We start from the raw sequence: 18,259 nt of genomic DNA, 5'->3' as shown, positions 1-18,259 counted from the left end.
TTCTCCAACCTTTTGTCATCTATTTCCTTTCGTTCGTGTTCTCTGCTGATTTTCGTTTGTTTTCTCGCTGGAGATCATCTTCCAACCCCATTGGTCGATAGTCTCTTCGTGGGCTTCTTCCCTGTTTTCATTTTTCGATCCCTTCACATCACGCGTTTCTCTTAATCCCCCACCATTACCGTGCATCCCTTCGTGTCTCTAAGGCATTATGGATAGCTTCACTACCACCGAAATGGACACCGTCCTCCAGGACATGGCCAATGTCCAAGTCAGTGCTGCTCAGGAGAAGGGCTGGGGCAAGCCAGAAAGCTATGACTATACCAAGTATGGTAGTAGCTTGTCTCCTCTTCCCAAGCCTTCCGAGGAAGAGTCTCCTGAGCTCGAAATTCCCGAGTGGGCAGCCAATGCTGCCAAATATGAGTGGAAAGACGAGTATGGAGATGTCGGCCCGAAAAGCGCTGAGCTTGAAGAACAGCTGTTCCGGAGCGAGTACATCAACAGGGCTGGGCTGAAGCTTGGCAAGTACGTACAAGACCTCATTCTACCTCTATCTTCGTTGGCTGATTTCTTCAAGTCTGCAGAATATCGACGTGATTGCCGAGAGTCACGAACGCCCCAAGCCTGTCAGAAATGTAAGTCCTCTATCAAGTGCCATGGTCTCACCAAGGAAGCTGCTGACAACGTGGAAGTTCAACGACGCCGGATTGCACCCCATTGTGCGCGAGAACATTCATCTGTGCCATTACGAGTACCCTACTCCGATTCAGGCATATTCTATTCCCGCTGTCCTGACTGGACATGACCTCATTGCCATTGCGCAGACTGGTAAGTAGTCCCCGTGATCGTCATTCAGTGATGAATCCAGCTGACAGGCCCAGGATCTGGCAAAACTGCTGCATTCCTGATTCCCGTGCTTTCGCAGCTGATGGGAAAAGCAAAGAAATTGGCAGCCAAACGCCCCAATCTGGTCGAGGGATACGATCTCACCACTGACGCCGTCCGTGCCGAGCCATTGGTTTTAATTGTTGCTCCTACTAGAGAACTTTCAACCCAGATCTTTGACGAAGCGCGTCGTCTGTGCTATAGATCTATGTTGCGCCCTTGCGTGGTCTATGGCGGCGCTCCCGTGCGCGACCAACGTGATGAGTTGGCGAGGGGATGTGATATTCTCATTGGAACTCCGGGTCGCTTGATGGATTTCATGGACAAGCCGCACATCCTGTCCCTTCGTCGTGTGAAGTAAGTCCGCTCATCTGGTGATTGTGTGGTCGCTAACCTTTCTTTCAGGTACACCATCATCGACGAGGCTGACGAGCTTCTGCTGTCGGACTGGGAGTCCGATTTTGTCAAGATCATGTCCGGTGGAGGTAAGCTTCCCTTTGTTTCTGGTTTGATAACATTGATACTGACAGGTGCAGACGTCAACGAAGATGCAGATCACAGATACATGATGTTTTCTGCAACCTTCAACAAATCCTGCCGTGAGTTGGCTCGTAAATACCTGGCTGACGACCACGTCCGCATTCGCATTGGACGCCCTGGCAGCACTCACATCAACGTCGATCAGAATGTAAGGCTCTTGCTGACCGATGCCCAGGCTAAAACTGACACCTGTAGATTGTTTACGCGGAGGACCACCTCAAGAAGCAATGTCTCTACGACTTGCTTCTCTCCATGCCACCTTCACGTACCTTGATCTTCGTGAACTTTAAGAAGGATGCCGATTTACTCGATGACTACCTTTACAACATGGGCTTGCCGAGTACTTCGATCCATGCTGACCGCACCCAGCGTGAACGTGAAGATGCTTTGTCAGTGTTATGCCCGTCATGAGTGTGACGTTTGTCTAATCTGCCGCAGACGCGCCTTTCGAACTGCCAAATGTCCTATCCTGGTGGCTACCGGTGTTTCTGCCCGTGGCCTTGATATCAAAAATGTCATGCATGTGATCAATTACAACCTCCCTCGTGTGAGCCATGGCGGCATTACCGAGTATATTCACCGTATCGGTCAGTTTCTCACCTTCCTTACAGGTAACGAGGTCTAATGATGAACAGGTCGTACTGCACGCATTGGCAACGAAGGCCTTGCGACCTCGTTCTACAATGACCGTGATAGTGATCTCGCTCCTGAGCTTGTCAAGATCTTGATTGAGAGCAAGCAGAGAGTTCCAGACTTCCTGGACTCGTACAGGCCGTCCGATGAAATGATCACTTTCGACGACGATACCGATGACGAGGCAGATGACGGTGCGAACAACGATGGAGGAGCCGATACTGGGGCAGCTTGGGGTGGTATTCCAATGGACTCGTCCGAGGATGCCGCCCCTGCCCCGGTTGCTGGTTGGGAGTGATCACACTCTTCTGTGCCAGTGGCTTTGGGCTGTCTAGCTCTGTAAATCACCTCATTCCTTTGTTTCTGTTTGGATCAGAGCAGGTTCTCTGATCCCTGTTCTGACTATGACGAGTGACCCTACATTGAACACGGGCCGGGCCGGTTGACTTTCCCAGAACTAGATCCGTCTAGCTACTGGAGCGTTAGGGGTATTTAGTGTGGAAGGATGACTAGCTAGCTGTGACTCTGTGTGGGCCTCGTTATGAAGTCAATAAATGAGCTTTACCACTATCGGTTCTTGGTAGAGGAGCCTCGCTCCTTCCGATTGTAGGAACTGTGGTAAACACCATAAGCATAGGTACCCTCTCACCTTTGATACAATTCCGGTCCTCCTCATTACAGTGATTATTCCAGAAACTGGACAAGCAGAATGCATTTCCTTTCCGCAGCGTTGATTCTGGCCATATTCCTACCGTTCTTCTCCTTCTCCCTCCCTCCCTCCCAGTATAACACTTTTTCCCAGCCACCAAGCTACGCCGGCCCTCTTACCATCGACACCTTCTCCAACAACGAAACAAACGCCCTGGGACACTGGCACGGCGCTCTCGAAGACCTCCCTCTCACTATCGCCCCAGGATCAATCACTCTGTACCCCAGTGATCCCGACCAAGCCTACCACACGCAGCTCAGCCACGCGCAATGCTTCAACCTCACCCCCTACCAAGACCGCTACCTCCACGTCGTCTTTTCCGGGCCCGCGACCTTCGGCATCTCCCTCACCCAGCATAACTACGCCTGCGATCCCTCTGTCCACCCATACCCAGAGACATGGGATACTGTTGAAGCCGCCCGCTACGAAGCTTTCACCACCACCGCGCAGAGCACCAAGGAAGTCTACATCCCCCTCAGCCACTTCAACATCGACCACCACCGAGTCGTCTCCATCGGGTTCAGCGGCTTCTACACCTCCGACCCGATCACCTTCTACCTCGTGGACCTCGTCTCCGAGACCAATCTTCCTCCTTCCTTCCGCGTCCCGACGAAACTGCCCAGCGGGACGCTGAGTCTGCGATGCACCGTACCGAACTCGTTTGCGTTTGGCATCGACGATGGAAAACCGGGTCTTGCGCGGAGGGTGATGCAGATACTGGAGGACGAGGGCATCCTGGTGACGTTTTTTGTGGTGGGGATGGGGATAAAGGATCCGGAGACGAATTTCTCGGCTGTGTATCAAGAGATGAAAGCGAGGGGACATCAGATCGCTTTGCATTCGGAGACCCATCGGAAGTATGTCTCCCTTTCCATCTGTCTTTGTCCTGTTTGTGCTGGAGGGGCAGAGCTGGTACTTGGGATGGACGTGATACGACTAACTCTTACTTTCCGTGACATCTAGACTCGAATCCCTCTCATCGACCGATGAGATCGATGCCGAAATCACGCGGAATATCCAGGCTTTGAAGGACCATATAGGCATCGAATGTACATTACCCCTCCCCATATACCCTTCCTTCAACCTACCAGAACACACCCAGCTAACAAACAGACAAAACCAGCACGCTACTTCCGTCCTCCCTACGGCACCATCGGCGCGCGCACCCGCCAGCGCCTCGCGACTCATCTCACCAACCCACAAGTCATCAATTGGAGCGTCGACATCGAGGACTGGCTGTGGGCGAATACGAGCACCCCGGAACGTCAGCTTGAGGCCTTCTACCGGGACGTGCGCAGGGGAGGGAATTTGGCTGTCGTGCACTTTGTAAGTGAGAGTACGGTGAGGTATTTGGTGGATGTCATCAGGGGGGTCAAGCGGATGGGGTTTAGGATTATGAGGGTTGATCAGTGTTTGGGGGATCCTGGGAGTCCGAGCCTTGTCTGAGTTTATGGGATCAGATGGGAGTGATTTGCACGGTCTGTTGTCACTTGGTCAAGACAGAAGTGACGTAGGAAAGTCTGATTGGTTCATTGATTGATCGATTGATTGTATTTTATTGTTTGTTTGTTGTTTCTTGGCAACGCAAGACATGATCAGTCTGTCTGCAATCACGGTATGGTTAAGGTGAACAAAAAATTGAACATGATAAAAATATAGACTGAAAAACCAGAATCGAATCAAGTCAGCGTGTAGAACTCCTGGGCCCAATGCATAAAGCAGCACCTTTAACAAGTACGCCTTCCTTCGCATGAGATAATGAGAACAGGCAAGAAGGCAAGAAGGCAAGTAAGCAAGCAGGCAACGATAAGAATGAAAATAGAAATGAAAGAAAACAATCAAGAATAATAGACAAGAAAAGAATGATAAAAGAGAGCAAAGACAAAGTCTATAAGAATATTAAAACATAAAGATAAAGAAGCGTATTCCATTTTCATCGACCCGCGATCAAATCCAATCCAAACCCAACCCAACCAAATCAATCATAAAACCCGTCTCAAAAAAAATTGATTATCACATGAAGATAAAAGAATTAAACACCCCATTGCGTCTTCGAACACGACGACGCCTTGTCGACCATATGCTCGACGCGACGCACGATCCAACCCGCGCGGGCCTCGGAGTTCCGCACGCCCAGCCGGGGCGTCTTCCCCGTGAAGCATTTCTCGGCGCGGTAGACGAACTGTACGCAGTCTGGGTCGTTGGTGCAAATGGATTTGCATTCGTGGAAGGAGGCGACGACGAGCTGCTCGTCTTCGGATAGGTTGTCCCAGTTGTCGCGGACGTTGGAGAGTTCGGGGTAGATGAGTTCTTGGAAGACGTCTTTGTGAAGGAGGGTGGATTTTTGGGACTATTGATTTGAAGAGATTTAGTTAGTCGGTTGTTTACTTGGGCTCAGAGGAGAGTAAAGAGGGGAAGGGAGGAGAGGGGAGAGGAGAGGAGCTTACCAGTCGCCAGCGGTGCATTTCGAATTGCGCCAGGTCTTGGATATCGGATGCACCGACGTGGTGGAATGCGGCGGCAGGGAAACACCACGGCTCGCGGTAGAAGCCGGTGGTGAACTCGTCGAGTTCGCCGACGTTGGAGTTCTGCAGGATAGGCCACGAGTAGTGCAGATTGACGCCGTTGTCGGCGAGGACCTTGCCCAGCACGCAGTCGCCGGCCCAGTGGCCGTCCGTGTATTCATTCAGCAACACGGACCGGGTGTTGTAGTCGTCGTTGACGAGCTGCATGGCCGGTCGGGAGACAACGAAGCCCGAGCCGCCGTGAGCGAAGATAACGTCCGCGATCTGCGTCTCGGTGCCGATGTAGTATGGCTTGGAGGCGTCGAAATGCGACAGCCACTCCATGAGGGTGCCCCAGGAGAAATACGTGTCCGCTTCCATGAACACGAACCACTTGGCATCGGGCTTGTATTTGAGAGACTCCTGCACCATAGGCAGGAACTTCCACTTGTCCAGCTTCCACCCGGGGTTGTTGGGCTTCCCAATGGCCGAGTTGGCCTCGTCAGCGAAGTCGTCAGTCGCGAGACCCGCTCGGCCCTGACGCTGCAGGCGGTTGTAGATGTCGAAATCCGGCACCGTGCGCTTCACCTCCGGGTCCATGTTCTGCAGCGCATCGTAGACGCGAATGCCCCCGATTTCCTCCTCGAAGTCGGAAAAGACCACATAGTGTGGCACGCAGCGCAGCGTGGTCTGGAAGTGGATCGGGATTTTGTCCATCGCTTCGGTCACCCCAGTTTTCAGCACCACCAGCACATCGTCCATGCCCGGTAGGGGCGGGCAGTCGGCTCGTCGTCGCTCATGAGGAGGTTGTAGCTCGGTTCGGATTGTGAGGAAGTGGTAGAGGAGGAAGAGACCGAGCAGGGCGGCGAGGAAGGTGGTGCGACGGCGGAACGGGCGTGTGGGAATCATCCTCGATTTTGCGGGGAGCTCGAGCAGGCGGGCGGTTGTGTGGCAGGTGGGTGTAAGTCGTGGCTTGTTGAAATGGCCACCACGCAGAGCAATTGGACGAATTGCAAATAAATCAAAGTGAAATTATGACCGATCCTCCCAAATGTTGGAACCGACTGTCACCATTTTTTGTTTTTTATCCCCCAAATGCCTTAGTTGGTCGGTTCGTTCCTCCCGGTCAGCTGGGCCTGGCTCGTCACACGTGTGATTGGTTCGGAGGATAGTTGCTTAGTTCTTCGAGTTCCGTTCAATCAAAACGCCGGGACAGAATCCTGGACCAGGATGATGCTGGAAGAGATGAAGCGAAGGAGAGGGGTGGTGGGCGGAGGAGACGCAGGAGTGAGACTGAAGGAGGAGAGGAGAGAGGAGAAAGAGAAAGAAGAGGAAGGAGACGGCGAGGAGAGGGGAAAAAAGGGAAAAAGGATGACGGGGGTCAAAAGCGATCGACGCAGGCACCGCAGGTTGCACGTTTTTTGGCTAAGCGGCGAAGCCAGACGAGGAGGACGTATGTAGACAGACAGAGGGACGATCGGCCCACTCTCCATGGCGATCTGAACCGTCGTCGATGACGCGTTAGTTTCGGAATGGGAAAGAAATGGACACGGCGGCTAAAGAGCGCCAGACGTCAAAGTGAAACCCGGCCCCCAGTTCCCAGTCGCTGGTACTATCTGGTACGTTGGGGTCAGGCGTTGGGCCGTGTCCTTTGGTACAGGCAGGAAGAACAAGGGAAGAGGGAGCAAACGAGGGAAAGAAGGGAAGATCCGGTGCGACCATGATGGATATGGGGGAGGTTTGGGGTAGAGTTAGCGGTGGTTAGTTAGGTGTAGTGTCCACCTGTCCATGCAGATACATCACAGCACATACTCTGTGTAGTCCGCAGAGATGCAGAGACAGCAGAAACAAGAAACATGCCGCAGAAAGAATCCAGAATGGCTGCAGCCCCTGAAGAATGCCTGACGAACATAAAGAGTTACGCACATACAGTACACACAGTAGGTACATGGGCCGCAGTAGACGGCTGTACCAAAGTGCAGGTACCTCCGGTTACTAGTCAATACCGACCGTACCAGTCTTGCCGCGGGATGACGACAACCCTTTCTCCACCTGCAATAAGAATTCAATCTGCTGCCGGTCTCATGTTTATTCTTATATTTATTTTCATGGCTCAAGGATCGTGGAATAAACGCCAATATTGAAAGACCATCTGTTCTTAACGCTCGCTGAAGAGCCTCCCCCTGACTGTTCCTTATTATCCCGTTTTATACTCCCTCCCACTCTACCGCCCTCATGCCTTGCTGTTATGTGTGTTGATCCTCTTCGTGTGTAATTTGACCAACTCCGGGATGATCAGGTTCTCAATCTCGACTCCCTCGGGACCGCTATCGGCCTGTCGCGCCTCGCCGTTATCCCCGGATTGACTATTCGCCTCATTTTCCGCCCGCTTGGCTTCCGCCAGTCCAACCATGTCCTCTGCGCCCGAGATGCTCTTGCTGCGTCGGGATTTAGGCACGCGGATCCATCGCTCGTACGGCGCGTCGGGCGTGACGAAAACAACCTCCCATTTGCGAGTCGAGAGCATATTCCCGATCACCAGGTGATGTGAGTACCGCTTGAGCGCCGTCTGCGCCTTGTACACCAACAGATTGGGATCCGTCTCAAGCTTGAACGACACGATCATGCTGCCCTCGGGGGCCCAGCCATCCACCAATCGGTGCAGGAACTTCGGCACCGGATCCAGATCGATGACCAGTTTCTTGCTATTACCGGGGGCCGTGGCGTTGAGGCCGCCCGTGTAGATGTCCGACGAATCGACCGCTTCTTCGCTCTTGCTGAATTCCGGGGGCAGCTCAGACGATTGAATCTTGTGCTCGGACATGCGATCGCGGGGAATGAAGAAGTCGCTGACCGCGGCGGCCAGGTAGAAGAGCGCGTTGGGACCCAGCGGTCTCATTAATTGAGACAGCGACCGCAGCTCGAACAGATATTCGGCGATCGTAGTGAACGGCAGCAGCAGCAGGAGATTGTTCTTCTTCGCATACCGGTATTTCCGCAACACGTCCCGCATCTCGTTCTGGTATTCACTGCGCACCACGACGGACCCGTGGTCCGATCCCGTTGACTCTGAGGGGGGCGCTTCATCCATGAAGTCTAAGAAACAATTGGTCGAGTGGCTGTAGTGTCGCGAGTACGGTAGCAGACTGAACTGCCGGTGCAGGAAGATCACAGCGTAGCCCTCCTGCAGGAAATATTCCGCCGACGTGGCGCCTCTCGTTCCGGCAGAGAAGTTATCGATGAATCGCACGGTCTGGTTCTCTAGCGGCACGGTGGTTCCGCCGGACGTGACGAGCACGACGCGCCGATTGGCTTCCACATGGTAGTCGATGAACGCTCGCGCGAGAGCTTCGTGTTTCGGTAGGGATTTGGGGGGAGGGAAGTTGTTGAAGTAGACCGACTCGGCGTCGGCGTTCATTTCGGACGGTGCCATTTTCGATGCGGGTCTGGTCCCGGTAGTAGGGATTCTATCAATCGACTGTATAGATGACTGCTAGCGTTTGGCAAACGCTCAAGTAAAGAGGGGAATGACCAGAAGAAACAAAAAAAAGAGGAAGAAGAAAGAAAATCTAGTGGGGTGAATCCGTTTCTCAGAAAGTCTTGAATTGCCGGGTCAGTCAAAGCGTAAGCTCGCAACCCCCGCGGGGTATTACTATAAGTAGTAGGAGTACCTGCTGGGTTTTCTCAGTTCACCACACAGACAGACAAGGTATTCTCATTGACAGAATCAGCTGAGCGGATGATATATCCAAGATAAAGTGCCTTACAGGGAAGACAGCAAGGAGTCTGTTGAATTGTTGAGGATGAGGGAGCTGTCAAGCGACTCGGCATGGCCGCCTCCGCCCCAGAAGAAGCCGAGGGGCACCGGTGAACTGCTCACCGCCTTCGGCACAGCGGAGACCCACGTGATCCCTCGCCTGGGTGGAGGATGAGAAAAACGGTTCATTTCATTTAAATAAGGATGCGCATTCGTGGACTACTAGAGTTGCTAGATGGCTAGTGGATTCGCTAGTTGGCCCTGAGAGGGATGATCATCGCTGTCGGAGGTTTTCCCTTTCCTCGCTTGTTCGAGGGTGTGGGTGACAAAACTGACAATCATATATATCTGTACCAGGCAACCATGAAACTCACCCCCTTTCAAACTGCACTACTGTGGATATGTGGATATGTTTGACTACTCACAAATACCGACTCCGTAAAGCTTGGCTGATCGTACTCATTCGGCTGGCCATTCCGCCGTGCTGCATGTTGCTCATGAGAGCCTCCTCCAGTGCAGACTGAGTGACGCTTGCATCTGGTCCCGATATCTTAGCCACAATCCTGTTGGTAGGATGACACATTAACGGATCCACTCACCATCTAGGTCACTAAAGCTACTTCCCATGCTGGGCGTGCCGTCGCTAGCCTCTCTTCCAGAGGTAACGGACCGTCGCGAGCTATACCCCAACTCTGTCCGCATCTGGTTTGCACGTCGGCGTCGATCGCCCGCGGGCAAAGTGGCCGGATTCCCCGAACTGATCGAACTCGCGGACGACTCCATCGTAATCGGCTGTCTTGCAACCTGGTTTGGATTCACCATCCGCCGTCGCGGATCGGTAGGCTCGTCGCGAAGGGTGGCGTTGAGATCCTGGGCAGATGGATCGCGGGGAGCTGACTCCCGCTCGGGAGAAAGGGGGACAAACGCCGGGGACTCGTCCTCGTCCTCGTCCTCATCCCGCAATTCAGCCCGATGCATGGAAAATTTACCAAATCGAAATCGAGGACCCCGCCGACTGGCCATAATTCTGCCGTCGTCGGATTCGGACTCGGAGGAGCTTGACGTGAGGTCTTCTTCTTCAAGCGTTGGCGACCTGTGAACTGGAATGTTGGGCGTCTGATCCCGTCGGCTTGTCGATGGACGTCGACTAAAGCTTTCGCGTCTAGGGTCTTTCGGCTCGCTAGCTGGGGTTTCATTACGCGGTGATTCTCGAGGGCCTTTGATCTGGTTCACGGTGGTTGTGGAGCTTGTGCGCCGTGACGCGATGCCTGGGGAGTATTATGAGTGAGACAGGCGGCGACGCGTCATCTCGGAAAGATGAAACTTACCACGTGGAGGAACATTATCCTTCTGTTGTAGCGTCAGCCGATTTGGGGGTCTGGAGCCTGAAAAAGATGTCAGCGATGAATGAGATGAAGGCCGAAGCTGCATACCGGTACTGATGGTGGGCGCCCCTTTACTAGCCGGAGGGTTCCCCAAAGCCGTGCTTCCGGAGACAGAACCAGGAGCAGGAGACGGCGAATTCGACTGGGTGTTGGGGACTTTGCGCATTTGCGCGCGAACCTGGGCGAGCTGTCGATCGTACAGCCATGCTGCCTGCTGAAGGAGGAATTGCAGAGTAACGTCAAAGCTCTCCGCTCTGTAACAACAAACACGTTAATTTGGCGCATGGGGGTTGTAGTACTAGGGTCAATATGCGTACAATGCCTTCCCTGTATTCGTATTAGTAATGATTCGGAATTCATATTGGGATTAGTTCCTACAGTCTATATCATCTCCCTTGGACGGACGCGATAGGAGATCCCAAAGAGCTTGGTCCTTGGCGGCATTCCATTCGACCTGTTGGCGTCAGTCTGGGCTTCCAATTGAAGGGTTATCCAAGATGGTGCTTTACAGGAGGAGGGTCAACAAATTCTCCCCTGGGAAAAGGTAGACGGATGAAGACCGTGAATTGGGTATCGCCTGACTTATTGAGCGAAGTCATCTTGTGGCGGTTCTTTCACTGTCCACGGAGTGGCAGCTGTAGTTTGGGCGTTCAACAATTAATATAATACAATGTGGCGGGTTATTATTATATATTTCAAGACTGAATCAATTCTGCGAGCTTTGAGGTCGATTTAAGGGAGTTCGGAGGATGGGAGTTGTCCTGAATAGATAAACGATTGGATGGAGTTGATAAAGCCGAAGTGACGGAATGTGCCGTGATGTCGCTGTGATGTCGCTGGTGGTGCGTTGCAATATGCAGGACTGCCTGAGAGCTCTAACGTAGATTGGAAATATCACTGCCTGTCCCACTATTTCCACGGCTCATGCAAGTCAAGCACGTGAGAGCTCTCTGTTGTGGAGACTTTGATGCCTGAGGTTGCAATGTGCCAAGCCATAGTATCTATGTGCAGCAGGCATCAAGGATTCTTTCCCCTCTACAACCTGACCGAATTAAGTATTCGAATATAGTGCAGTCTTGTGTAGTCATCTTATATTCAGATACTCCCTGTATATGCTTGAACAAATATTGGGGACGGAAATTGGTGCACAACTAGAATAACGGGGTTCTTACAGGAATGCTCAAATATATAGACTGCGGAATGATGATGAAATTTAAAAGATGATCTCCAGGATTAATCAGATCAGTCCATTTATCTCCAGACTTGCAATATTTACCGCCAGCTTCAACTATCTTTCTACCGTCTAAGATGAAGCCTATAGGGCCAGGAGCCACTATCCACAGGACAGTGAGTATAGTCCCCTATTTTTGTGCTTCTATATTGCCCCAAGAGATAGTATTAAATTATAGCAAGATTATCCTGATAGCAACAACACAAACCTAAGATTCAAGTTTCTAAAGCAACTTTTAGCTATCAATCCGGAACTGTCAGTTTAAGCGAAAGCACTTCTAAGCATGGCCCGGGTTTGGCTCTCGATCCAAAATAGTCACCGGCTAGGTAGTATGTTCGATCCCATTCTCACTAGTAACTCCCTGCAAAACCGGCCATGTCCATTTGAATAGTTTATCCATCCCCTCATAGTATTTAGGCCGATTCATAAGATCAATGTAGGTCATCCCGGACTCCAAAAGATCAGGATAGATCATTCCAGACGGGGGTTCGACCACTAGGTCTGTAAAATCCAGGACCTCGGTAAACTGAACCTTCAGCCTGCTACCATCGAAGTACGCATAAAGTAGGCGGCAATGCCCATATCTACCGAATAGTCGGACCAGTCTCTAAGTCCTATCGTTAGTGAGTTTCTTTGTAGAACGGATATAGACACTGCAAACCGGCAGAATATGATTGAAGATCGGCGAACTGTTCTCAGAGTTCATGCTTCCTAGCTCATCCCTTTGTGGCCTCATTGAGTCTAGAATTTCTTTTGCCGCTGCAAGCACTTCACTGATTGACGGTAAATTCTTATGGCAATTCTAAACAAAATAATCGATCATGCCATGACTCCGAGTCGGGAAAGATGGGATGTGCTGGGCGAGGGGGCAATTTTGCCTTCTCTCATCAGAGAAGCACATCGGATAATGCTAGCTATTAGAAGTGACCTCTTTATTTTGGCTCCTGGGAATATCCTCACAGGTCGAAACATCGACCGCACATCTCAATTGGCGTTGAAGATAGTGATCGCACGGCTGGTATGAGTACTCGAACCAACTGTTATTTCTTGACTGGGCATCAGCATAAACTCACAACCTATTTGGTTTAAATAGTATAGCAGAGAAAGCTCACATCTGAGTTAACCAACGAATAACCATAGTTCTGCATTGCAGACTCACTAGGTCCTCAAGGCCGCTCATGCCACGACAGCTAGGGAATGATGTGCGTGGGAGAAAGTAGGGGGTCACTGAGTCGGATGTCGCACCGGTATTGATATCCAAACGGTGCAAGTCGATACTGATTTGCTCAGCTCTCTCATAAGTGAGGACTTCGCCATGCAAGTTCCAAAGGGATTCATGAATTCTGTCTAAGGCATGGTAGCGCTCTTCGAGTCGAAGGTGTAAAGGCATCATTTGCACGGACATAAAACGTCCTGGTTGATCGAAGGTATGGCTGACAATATACTGAGAGGAAGGGATGTGGCAATACTAGATAATAGGAAAGTGAGGTAGACTAATTGAAGGGCAAGATGTATGTTCTTGAGCAAGGATCTGTAGAAATACTGCACTGTCATCGTCACTGTTGGGATCCAGGTAGGAAAGTGACTCATCGGCAGTGGACAACGAGCCCTAATTCTCTGGCAATAGAAAAGTGAACGCAGATCAGAGTTTTGATCAACCGCAGTGACATGCTCAGTGGAAACACCTACATAGAACGGAGCAGAAGGAGGCGCGGTAGACACGCGGCAGGCGTATAGCAGCTGTTAGTTTGTTTATGTTTGCTTTTTGATTTGTAATTTATAGATCTAAAACTTCTTTCTATTCTAACTTGGGCTCTTCCCTAGACCACCTGCTACAATTTCCCTGAATTCAGTACGTCATCAACAATTATTTCTGCAGACTGCGGCCTTACGAGACTAGATACAAAGTCTCCGCGGAATCATCAAAATGCAGCAACCACAAACCCCAGCACTTTCACCATGAAGTGAATGGAGGAATCATATCCCGATCCTATGATCGTTATTTCAATCCAAAGTCAAGACGGTCTTTCTCCCCTGTTTGTCGCCAGAAAACTGCCCGACCTCGATTTCCACCTTCCCTTTAGGGAGAACGAATCCACCGGCGACCCATTTCTGGAGAGGGCGCAAAGAAGCAGTCACTGTTATGTTCACCTGCTCAGCCGGATTGATATCTTTGGGTGCGAAGCCAAGCAAAATGCGAGTAGGGAGATCTGGGACGCTAGGAAGACCGTATACTTGTGCAACAAATCTTCCCTGTACGCTCCCCACGTTTTTCACTTGAATTCGGACTTCAAACTCCTCCGCGCTGTCTGCCTTCTTCTCACATGTGACATTCTGGATACTGAACTCGGTGTAGGAGAGTCCGAATCCAAATGGGAATGCAGGAGCGACCTCAAGCTTGTCCAGGAGATGTTGTCCGAACCAGCGATCATAGCGAATCTCGGATGCGTCCCGATCGAAGAAAGGTAGATGTGCTTCGTCCGTTGGGATGGCGAACGGCAATCGGCCACTGGCATCTATCTTGCCCAACAAAACATCTGTAAGTCCGTGCCCACCTTCACAGCCACTATACCAGCTAAGCAATATTGACGAAGGGAGTTTTCTCCAGGATTCCATCATCACCGTTCCAGCGGCAATAACCGACACAACAGTGCGAGGGTTACTCTTCGTCACCTCCCTTATGAGCTCTTCCTCAGACGGGCGAAGCCGCAAAGATTTACGGTCGCCACCGACACCGGTCGTCATTCCTGTTCCCTGGTCATCTCCTTCCTTTTCATACATCTCTTTTATTCGCTCATCTTCAGGGCCATTGGTTGGGGGGAAGACTGCTCTGAGACTGGGGTTTTCTCGCAGAGCTGGAATGCAATACTCGCCTTCATCTTCATGGTCAAATCCCACCACACAGATGACGACATCAACCTGAGCAGCGGCATGCTTTGCTTCCTCTAAGGAAACCGCATGGATAACTTCCGCATTTGGAAAGGCTTTTTGTACTCCTTCGAGTGGAGTAATAACGTGAGGCGAGAATGTTTGCGAAGATCCCTTGTCACCGGTGTTGGCAATATTTGCCAGACGACCGACCACGGCAATCTTCGTAATAGATTCCGCTTTCAAGGGGAGGATACGTTGGCCCTCAACAATCTCATTCTTCAACAGGACCATTGAGCGGGCCGCTGCCTCGCGTGAAAGTGCTCTGTGTTCCTCGCAGAAAACTACGGATCGATCTGGCTGGCTTTCTGCGGTACGAAGCGTGAATTCGAGCTGCTTGCGCAAAATTTTTTCACACGATCGATCCACGTGAGGCCAATCTAGCTCGCCCTTAACAAGAGCATTCTCAAGGTGCATAGCTCTCTGCTGACGGAAAGGTGCTTCGATATCCAGGCCATTCTTGACGGATTTCGCCGAGTCTCGCAAACCAAACATGAAATCCGACATCACGAATCCGTCGAATCCCCATTTCCCACGAAGAATATCAGTCAAAAGGTCATGGTTCTGTCCAGCCCATTCGCCATTCACTGAGTTGTAGGATGACATCACGGACGCGACTCCACCCTCAATGATCTTTCGAAAATGGGCAAGGAAAACCTCGTGCAGCACATCCTCGTCGATCTTAACATCGACTCGGAACCTTGCGTTCTCCATCGAGTTTAACGCATAATGCTTAACACATGCCATAACATGCTCTTGCACGCCTTGTGTGAGAGCTAGTCCGAAGTCTCCCAGTAACAAGGGATCCTCGCTATATGTTTCCTGAATTCTACCCCAGGCAGGATGACGAGGGAGGTTGACACAGACTCCGGCGAAGAAGTTCGCGCCCTGAGCCTTTGCCTCTAGTCCAATTGCCTGGCCGATTCTTCGCTCGAGGGATATATCCCATGTCGCTCCTCTAGCCATCGATATTGGAAATGTAGTCGACTCTTCCAGGACTACACCTCGTGGTCCATCTGTGAAACGGACTCCCGGGATAGATAAACGGGGAACAGCACCGTGGACATAGGGGTGACGGTTGTAACGATCTAACATCATCTGTCCCAGTCCGGGCCAGAAAGCTTCGTCGCCGTCAAGAAGCCACAGCCGTTCCGATTGTGTGAGCTGGGAGAGCAGACGAGCCGTTGCATCTGATAGGCTTTCGTCTCCGTGCTTGATAGAGTGAAGTGCGTCCTGGAAGGTATATTGGTCGCTTGAGACTGTCATGGCGACTCGCTTTGATTGGGAAGAGTTTCTCAGAAGATTGATTCTGTGAATTTGATGAATATAAGTTCTTAGTAAAATGAAGACTGATGTGAATATGCTACCTACCTAGATGCAAGGTCAGGCTATTTGAGGTATGCATTTACCCCGCTCAAACAGGCTGATGTCGGCGTTTTTAGCCTATATATCTACTCCCTATGTCGTAGATCCAGCTTGGCTTGCAGAGCTAACACGGAGATAGAGCATATCTGCTCTTTGTATTGGCTCGCCATGTTAGGGGCCGCGAAGGATCTCGAGTCATCGTGATGCCTTTCAAGATGCCAAGCCTGTGGATTGTCTCAACGATTTAACAGGTAACTCGGAAAGCTCGATGGTACAGTATTTTCATACTACAAAATTTGGCATTGATTTCTGTAGAGACCTGATAAATATTGTTCTATCACATAGACCGAACCATTAAACCGATCAACAAACATTTATATAGCAGCTTCGATATGCTCAATATCCTTGATCTTCTTCTCGGCAACATCATCCTTGTTCTCCAGATTTCTGATCTGGGCGCCCAATCCAGTGCAGACATAACCCTTGAACTGCCGCGTCGGAACCTTCTGCTGGAACATTTCATCTAGTTCCTCCAAAGAGCGATCCTTCGTCTCGGGGAGCAAGAAGTAGACGAATGCTAAAGCGGCAACCGAGAAACTACCATAGATGATAGCCGTTCTACCACCAATTGCGGCCTGAACATACGGATTCACGAAATTAATGGGCACCGAGGTGACGAAACTGCCCAGTGAAGACAAAAGCAGCGTGTGCTCACGCAGTTGACCAGTGCCAATTTCTCCACCCAGGATCCACACGCCCGGGCCCCAGGAGAGGCCGTAGAAGAAATACCAAAGGACCAACATGGCGACGCAGCCGTTCTGCGTCATCGGGGAAAGGACCCCGTATCCATTGGCTGTCGTGCCTCCGACTCCGAGCATCATCGCGGCCATGAGGAATGCACCCCAGAACATGTTGGACCGCCGACCGATCTTATCGAAGGTGTAGAAAGAGATCACGTTGGCTACTAAACCACAGGCAATGACAATCACGTTATATTTCAAAGGATCGGCAAATCCAAGCTGCTTCATGAAGGTCACGATGAAGTTGTTGATGAATGAGACGCCTTGAGCTTGCTGCAGGATTTGAACACCCGCGGCGATAATCGTTCGTCGCAGGTTGGTGCCTTTGAAACAGTCCATAATGCTGGTCGCCTTGTGAAGCTCTCGCTGCTCTTCGACTTGGAGTCGTAGAAGTTGCACTTCTTCCGCTGCATTGTAGTGAGGACCATATAGGTCTTTGATGGCGGCCTCGGCTTCTTCGAAACGCCCTCGGTAAACCAGAAATCGAGGTGTTTCAGGGAGAAAATGATAGGACAGGAGGATTCCGACAGGGACCATGAGCTGACAGAGAATCACGGTACTAGAATTTTCGTGTCAGGATGGGCCATTGTTAGAGAGAAAGGTCCAGTTCTTACAGGTAAGCCCATTGGCTTGTAATTCTCTGACACAAGTACACGACCAGCGTGGCAAGAAAAGCACCGAAGGTGTTCCAGAACGAGTAAGCAGCGAGGAAAGCGCCTAAATGATATTAGTTTTCATGGAGCCATTCGATTTCAAATACTATTCGCAACACACCTCGAACCTTGGCCGGTGCACACTCCGATTGATACATGGGCACCACATTAGACGCCAGGCCAATGCCGGAATAGACGACGATACGACCCACAACCAGCTGCCAGAAGGAGGTCAAAGCAGTGGCCTCCAGGATGATACCCACAATCAGAAAGCCTGCCATGACTAGCAGAGTGGGTCGGCGACCCAGATTGGAACACAACCACGGGGCAGCGAGACAGCCGAGGATGATACCGGCAGACCCTGTCCCTGTTCCCGCGGACTGCTTCTCGGACGGGACAGTCCAATCATTCTGGGCCTCGTCCCATACACCATATTTCTTGCCAAATGGCGACAGACCCAGTGCACCTCCCCACCAGGAATTGTCAAATCCGAAGCCCATGGCTCCAAGGGAGACGAAGCACCCAATGAACACCAAACGGAGACTCAGCTCCTGGTAGAGCACCGACTGCTTGACTGAATCAAACATTTTGAGGAATTAAGCTGTAGAATTGACACTAAAGCCAGGGATGAGTGACATCTTGCTTTTTTCCCTCAATGGGGACAAGGCTTATTTATATTGGTTAGTACATGGCGTTTACAGATACCTCGCTTGCAGAGTCAATGTCATCGAAGGGAAGCAACTCCTAAACCTGGGGGCCCCGCAATTGAGCCGTCATGGCTCATGGGAGTCTCGGACCACATGTTGCGATAGTCTGGGGAATTCGTGGGATTCGGCACCGGTGGAGCAGGCCTGGCATGATCCCGAAGCTGC

The 18,259-nt window shown here is 51.2% G+C and overlaps 8 protein-coding genes across 8 annotated transcripts; 2 read left to right on the top strand and 6 right to left on the bottom strand.

Annotated features, from left to right (window-relative positions):
- Positions 1–208: 208 nt before the first annotated feature.
- On the top strand, positions 209–2,353 carry KD926_000867 (DEAD/DEAH box helicase; the record flags this gene model as incomplete). Its single annotated transcript, XM_053104691.1, has 9 exons — positions 209–522; positions 575–632; positions 690–825; positions 879–1,239; positions 1,288–1,367; positions 1,419–1,570; positions 1,618–1,811; positions 1,861–2,009; positions 2,058–2,353. The coding sequence occupies 9 exons, from the start codon at positions 209–211 to the stop codon at positions 2,351–2,353; spliced, it is 1,740 nt and encodes a 579-aa protein (XP_052952062.1).
- A 411-nt stretch (positions 2,354–2,764) lies between these two features.
- KD926_000866 (polysaccharide deacetylase family protein) lies at positions 2,765–4,210 on the top strand (the record flags this gene model as incomplete). The annotated part of the gene is made up of 3 exons (XM_053104690.1): positions 2,765–3,621; positions 3,728–3,813; positions 3,888–4,210. 3 exons carry the CDS (start codon positions 2,765–2,767, stop codon positions 4,208–4,210), a joined length of 1,266 nt encoding a protein of 421 aa, XP_052952061.1.
- A 586-nt stretch (positions 4,211–4,796) lies between these two features.
- KD926_000865 (glycosyltransferase family 31 protein) lies at positions 4,797–6,177 on the bottom strand (the record flags this gene model as incomplete). Its single annotated transcript, XM_053104689.1, has 2 exons — positions 4,797–5,114; positions 5,212–6,177. The coding sequence occupies 2 exons, from the start codon at positions 6,175–6,177 to the stop codon at positions 4,797–4,799; spliced, it is 1,284 nt and encodes a 427-aa protein (XP_052952060.1).
- A 1,324-nt stretch (positions 6,178–7,501) lies between these two features.
- KD926_000864 (phosphopantothenate--cysteine ligase CAB2) lies at positions 7,502–8,701 on the bottom strand (the record flags this gene model as incomplete). Its single annotated transcript, XM_053104688.1, has 1 exon — positions 7,502–8,701. The coding sequence occupies one exon, from the start codon at positions 8,699–8,701 to the stop codon at positions 7,502–7,504; it is 1,200 nt and encodes a 399-aa protein (XP_052952059.1).
- A 330-nt stretch (positions 8,702–9,031) lies between these two features.
- KD926_000863 (multidomain presynaptic cytomatrix related protein) lies at positions 9,032–11,009 on the bottom strand (the record flags this gene model as incomplete). The annotated part of the gene is made up of 8 exons (XM_053104687.1): positions 9,032–9,185; positions 9,451–9,562; positions 9,625–10,293; positions 10,354–10,410; positions 10,459–10,664; positions 10,728–10,737; positions 10,789–10,864; positions 10,920–11,009. 8 exons carry the CDS (start codon positions 11,007–11,009, stop codon positions 9,032–9,034), a joined length of 1,374 nt encoding a protein of 457 aa, XP_052952058.1.
- A 954-nt stretch (positions 11,010–11,963) lies between these two features.
- KD926_000862 (uncharacterized protein) lies at positions 11,964–13,034 on the bottom strand (the record flags this gene model as incomplete). The annotated part of the gene is made up of 2 exons (XM_053104685.1): positions 11,964–12,248; positions 12,801–13,034. The coding sequence occupies 2 exons, from the start codon at positions 13,032–13,034 to the stop codon at positions 11,964–11,966; spliced, it is 519 nt and encodes a 172-aa protein (XP_052952057.1).
- A 611-nt stretch (positions 13,035–13,645) lies between these two features.
- On the bottom strand, positions 13,646–15,835 carry KD926_000861 (glycoside hydrolase family 3 protein; the record flags this gene model as incomplete). The annotated part of the gene is made up of 1 exon (XM_053104684.1): positions 13,646–15,835. One exon carries the CDS (start codon positions 15,833–15,835, stop codon positions 13,646–13,648), a length of 2,190 nt encoding a protein of 729 aa, XP_052952056.1.
- A 473-nt stretch (positions 15,836–16,308) lies between these two features.
- On the bottom strand, positions 16,309–17,974 carry KD926_000860 (High-affinity glucose transporter; the record flags this gene model as incomplete). Its single annotated transcript, XM_053104683.1, has 3 exons — positions 16,309–17,293; positions 17,349–17,451; positions 17,509–17,974. 3 exons carry the CDS (start codon positions 17,972–17,974, stop codon positions 16,309–16,311), a joined length of 1,554 nt encoding a protein of 517 aa, XP_052952055.1.
- Positions 17,975–18,259: the final 285 nt, after the last annotated feature.

The sequence above is a fragment of the Aspergillus affinis genome, assembly GCF_023601865.1.
Source record: "Aspergillus affinis strain CMG 70 chromosome Unknown NODE_118_length_111057_cov_86_474734, whole genome shotgun sequence".
Classification (NCBI taxonomy): domain Eukaryota; kingdom Fungi; phylum Ascomycota; class Eurotiomycetes; order Eurotiales; family Aspergillaceae; genus Aspergillus; species Aspergillus affinis.
This window is presented reverse-complemented; position numbering and strand designations above follow the sequence as displayed.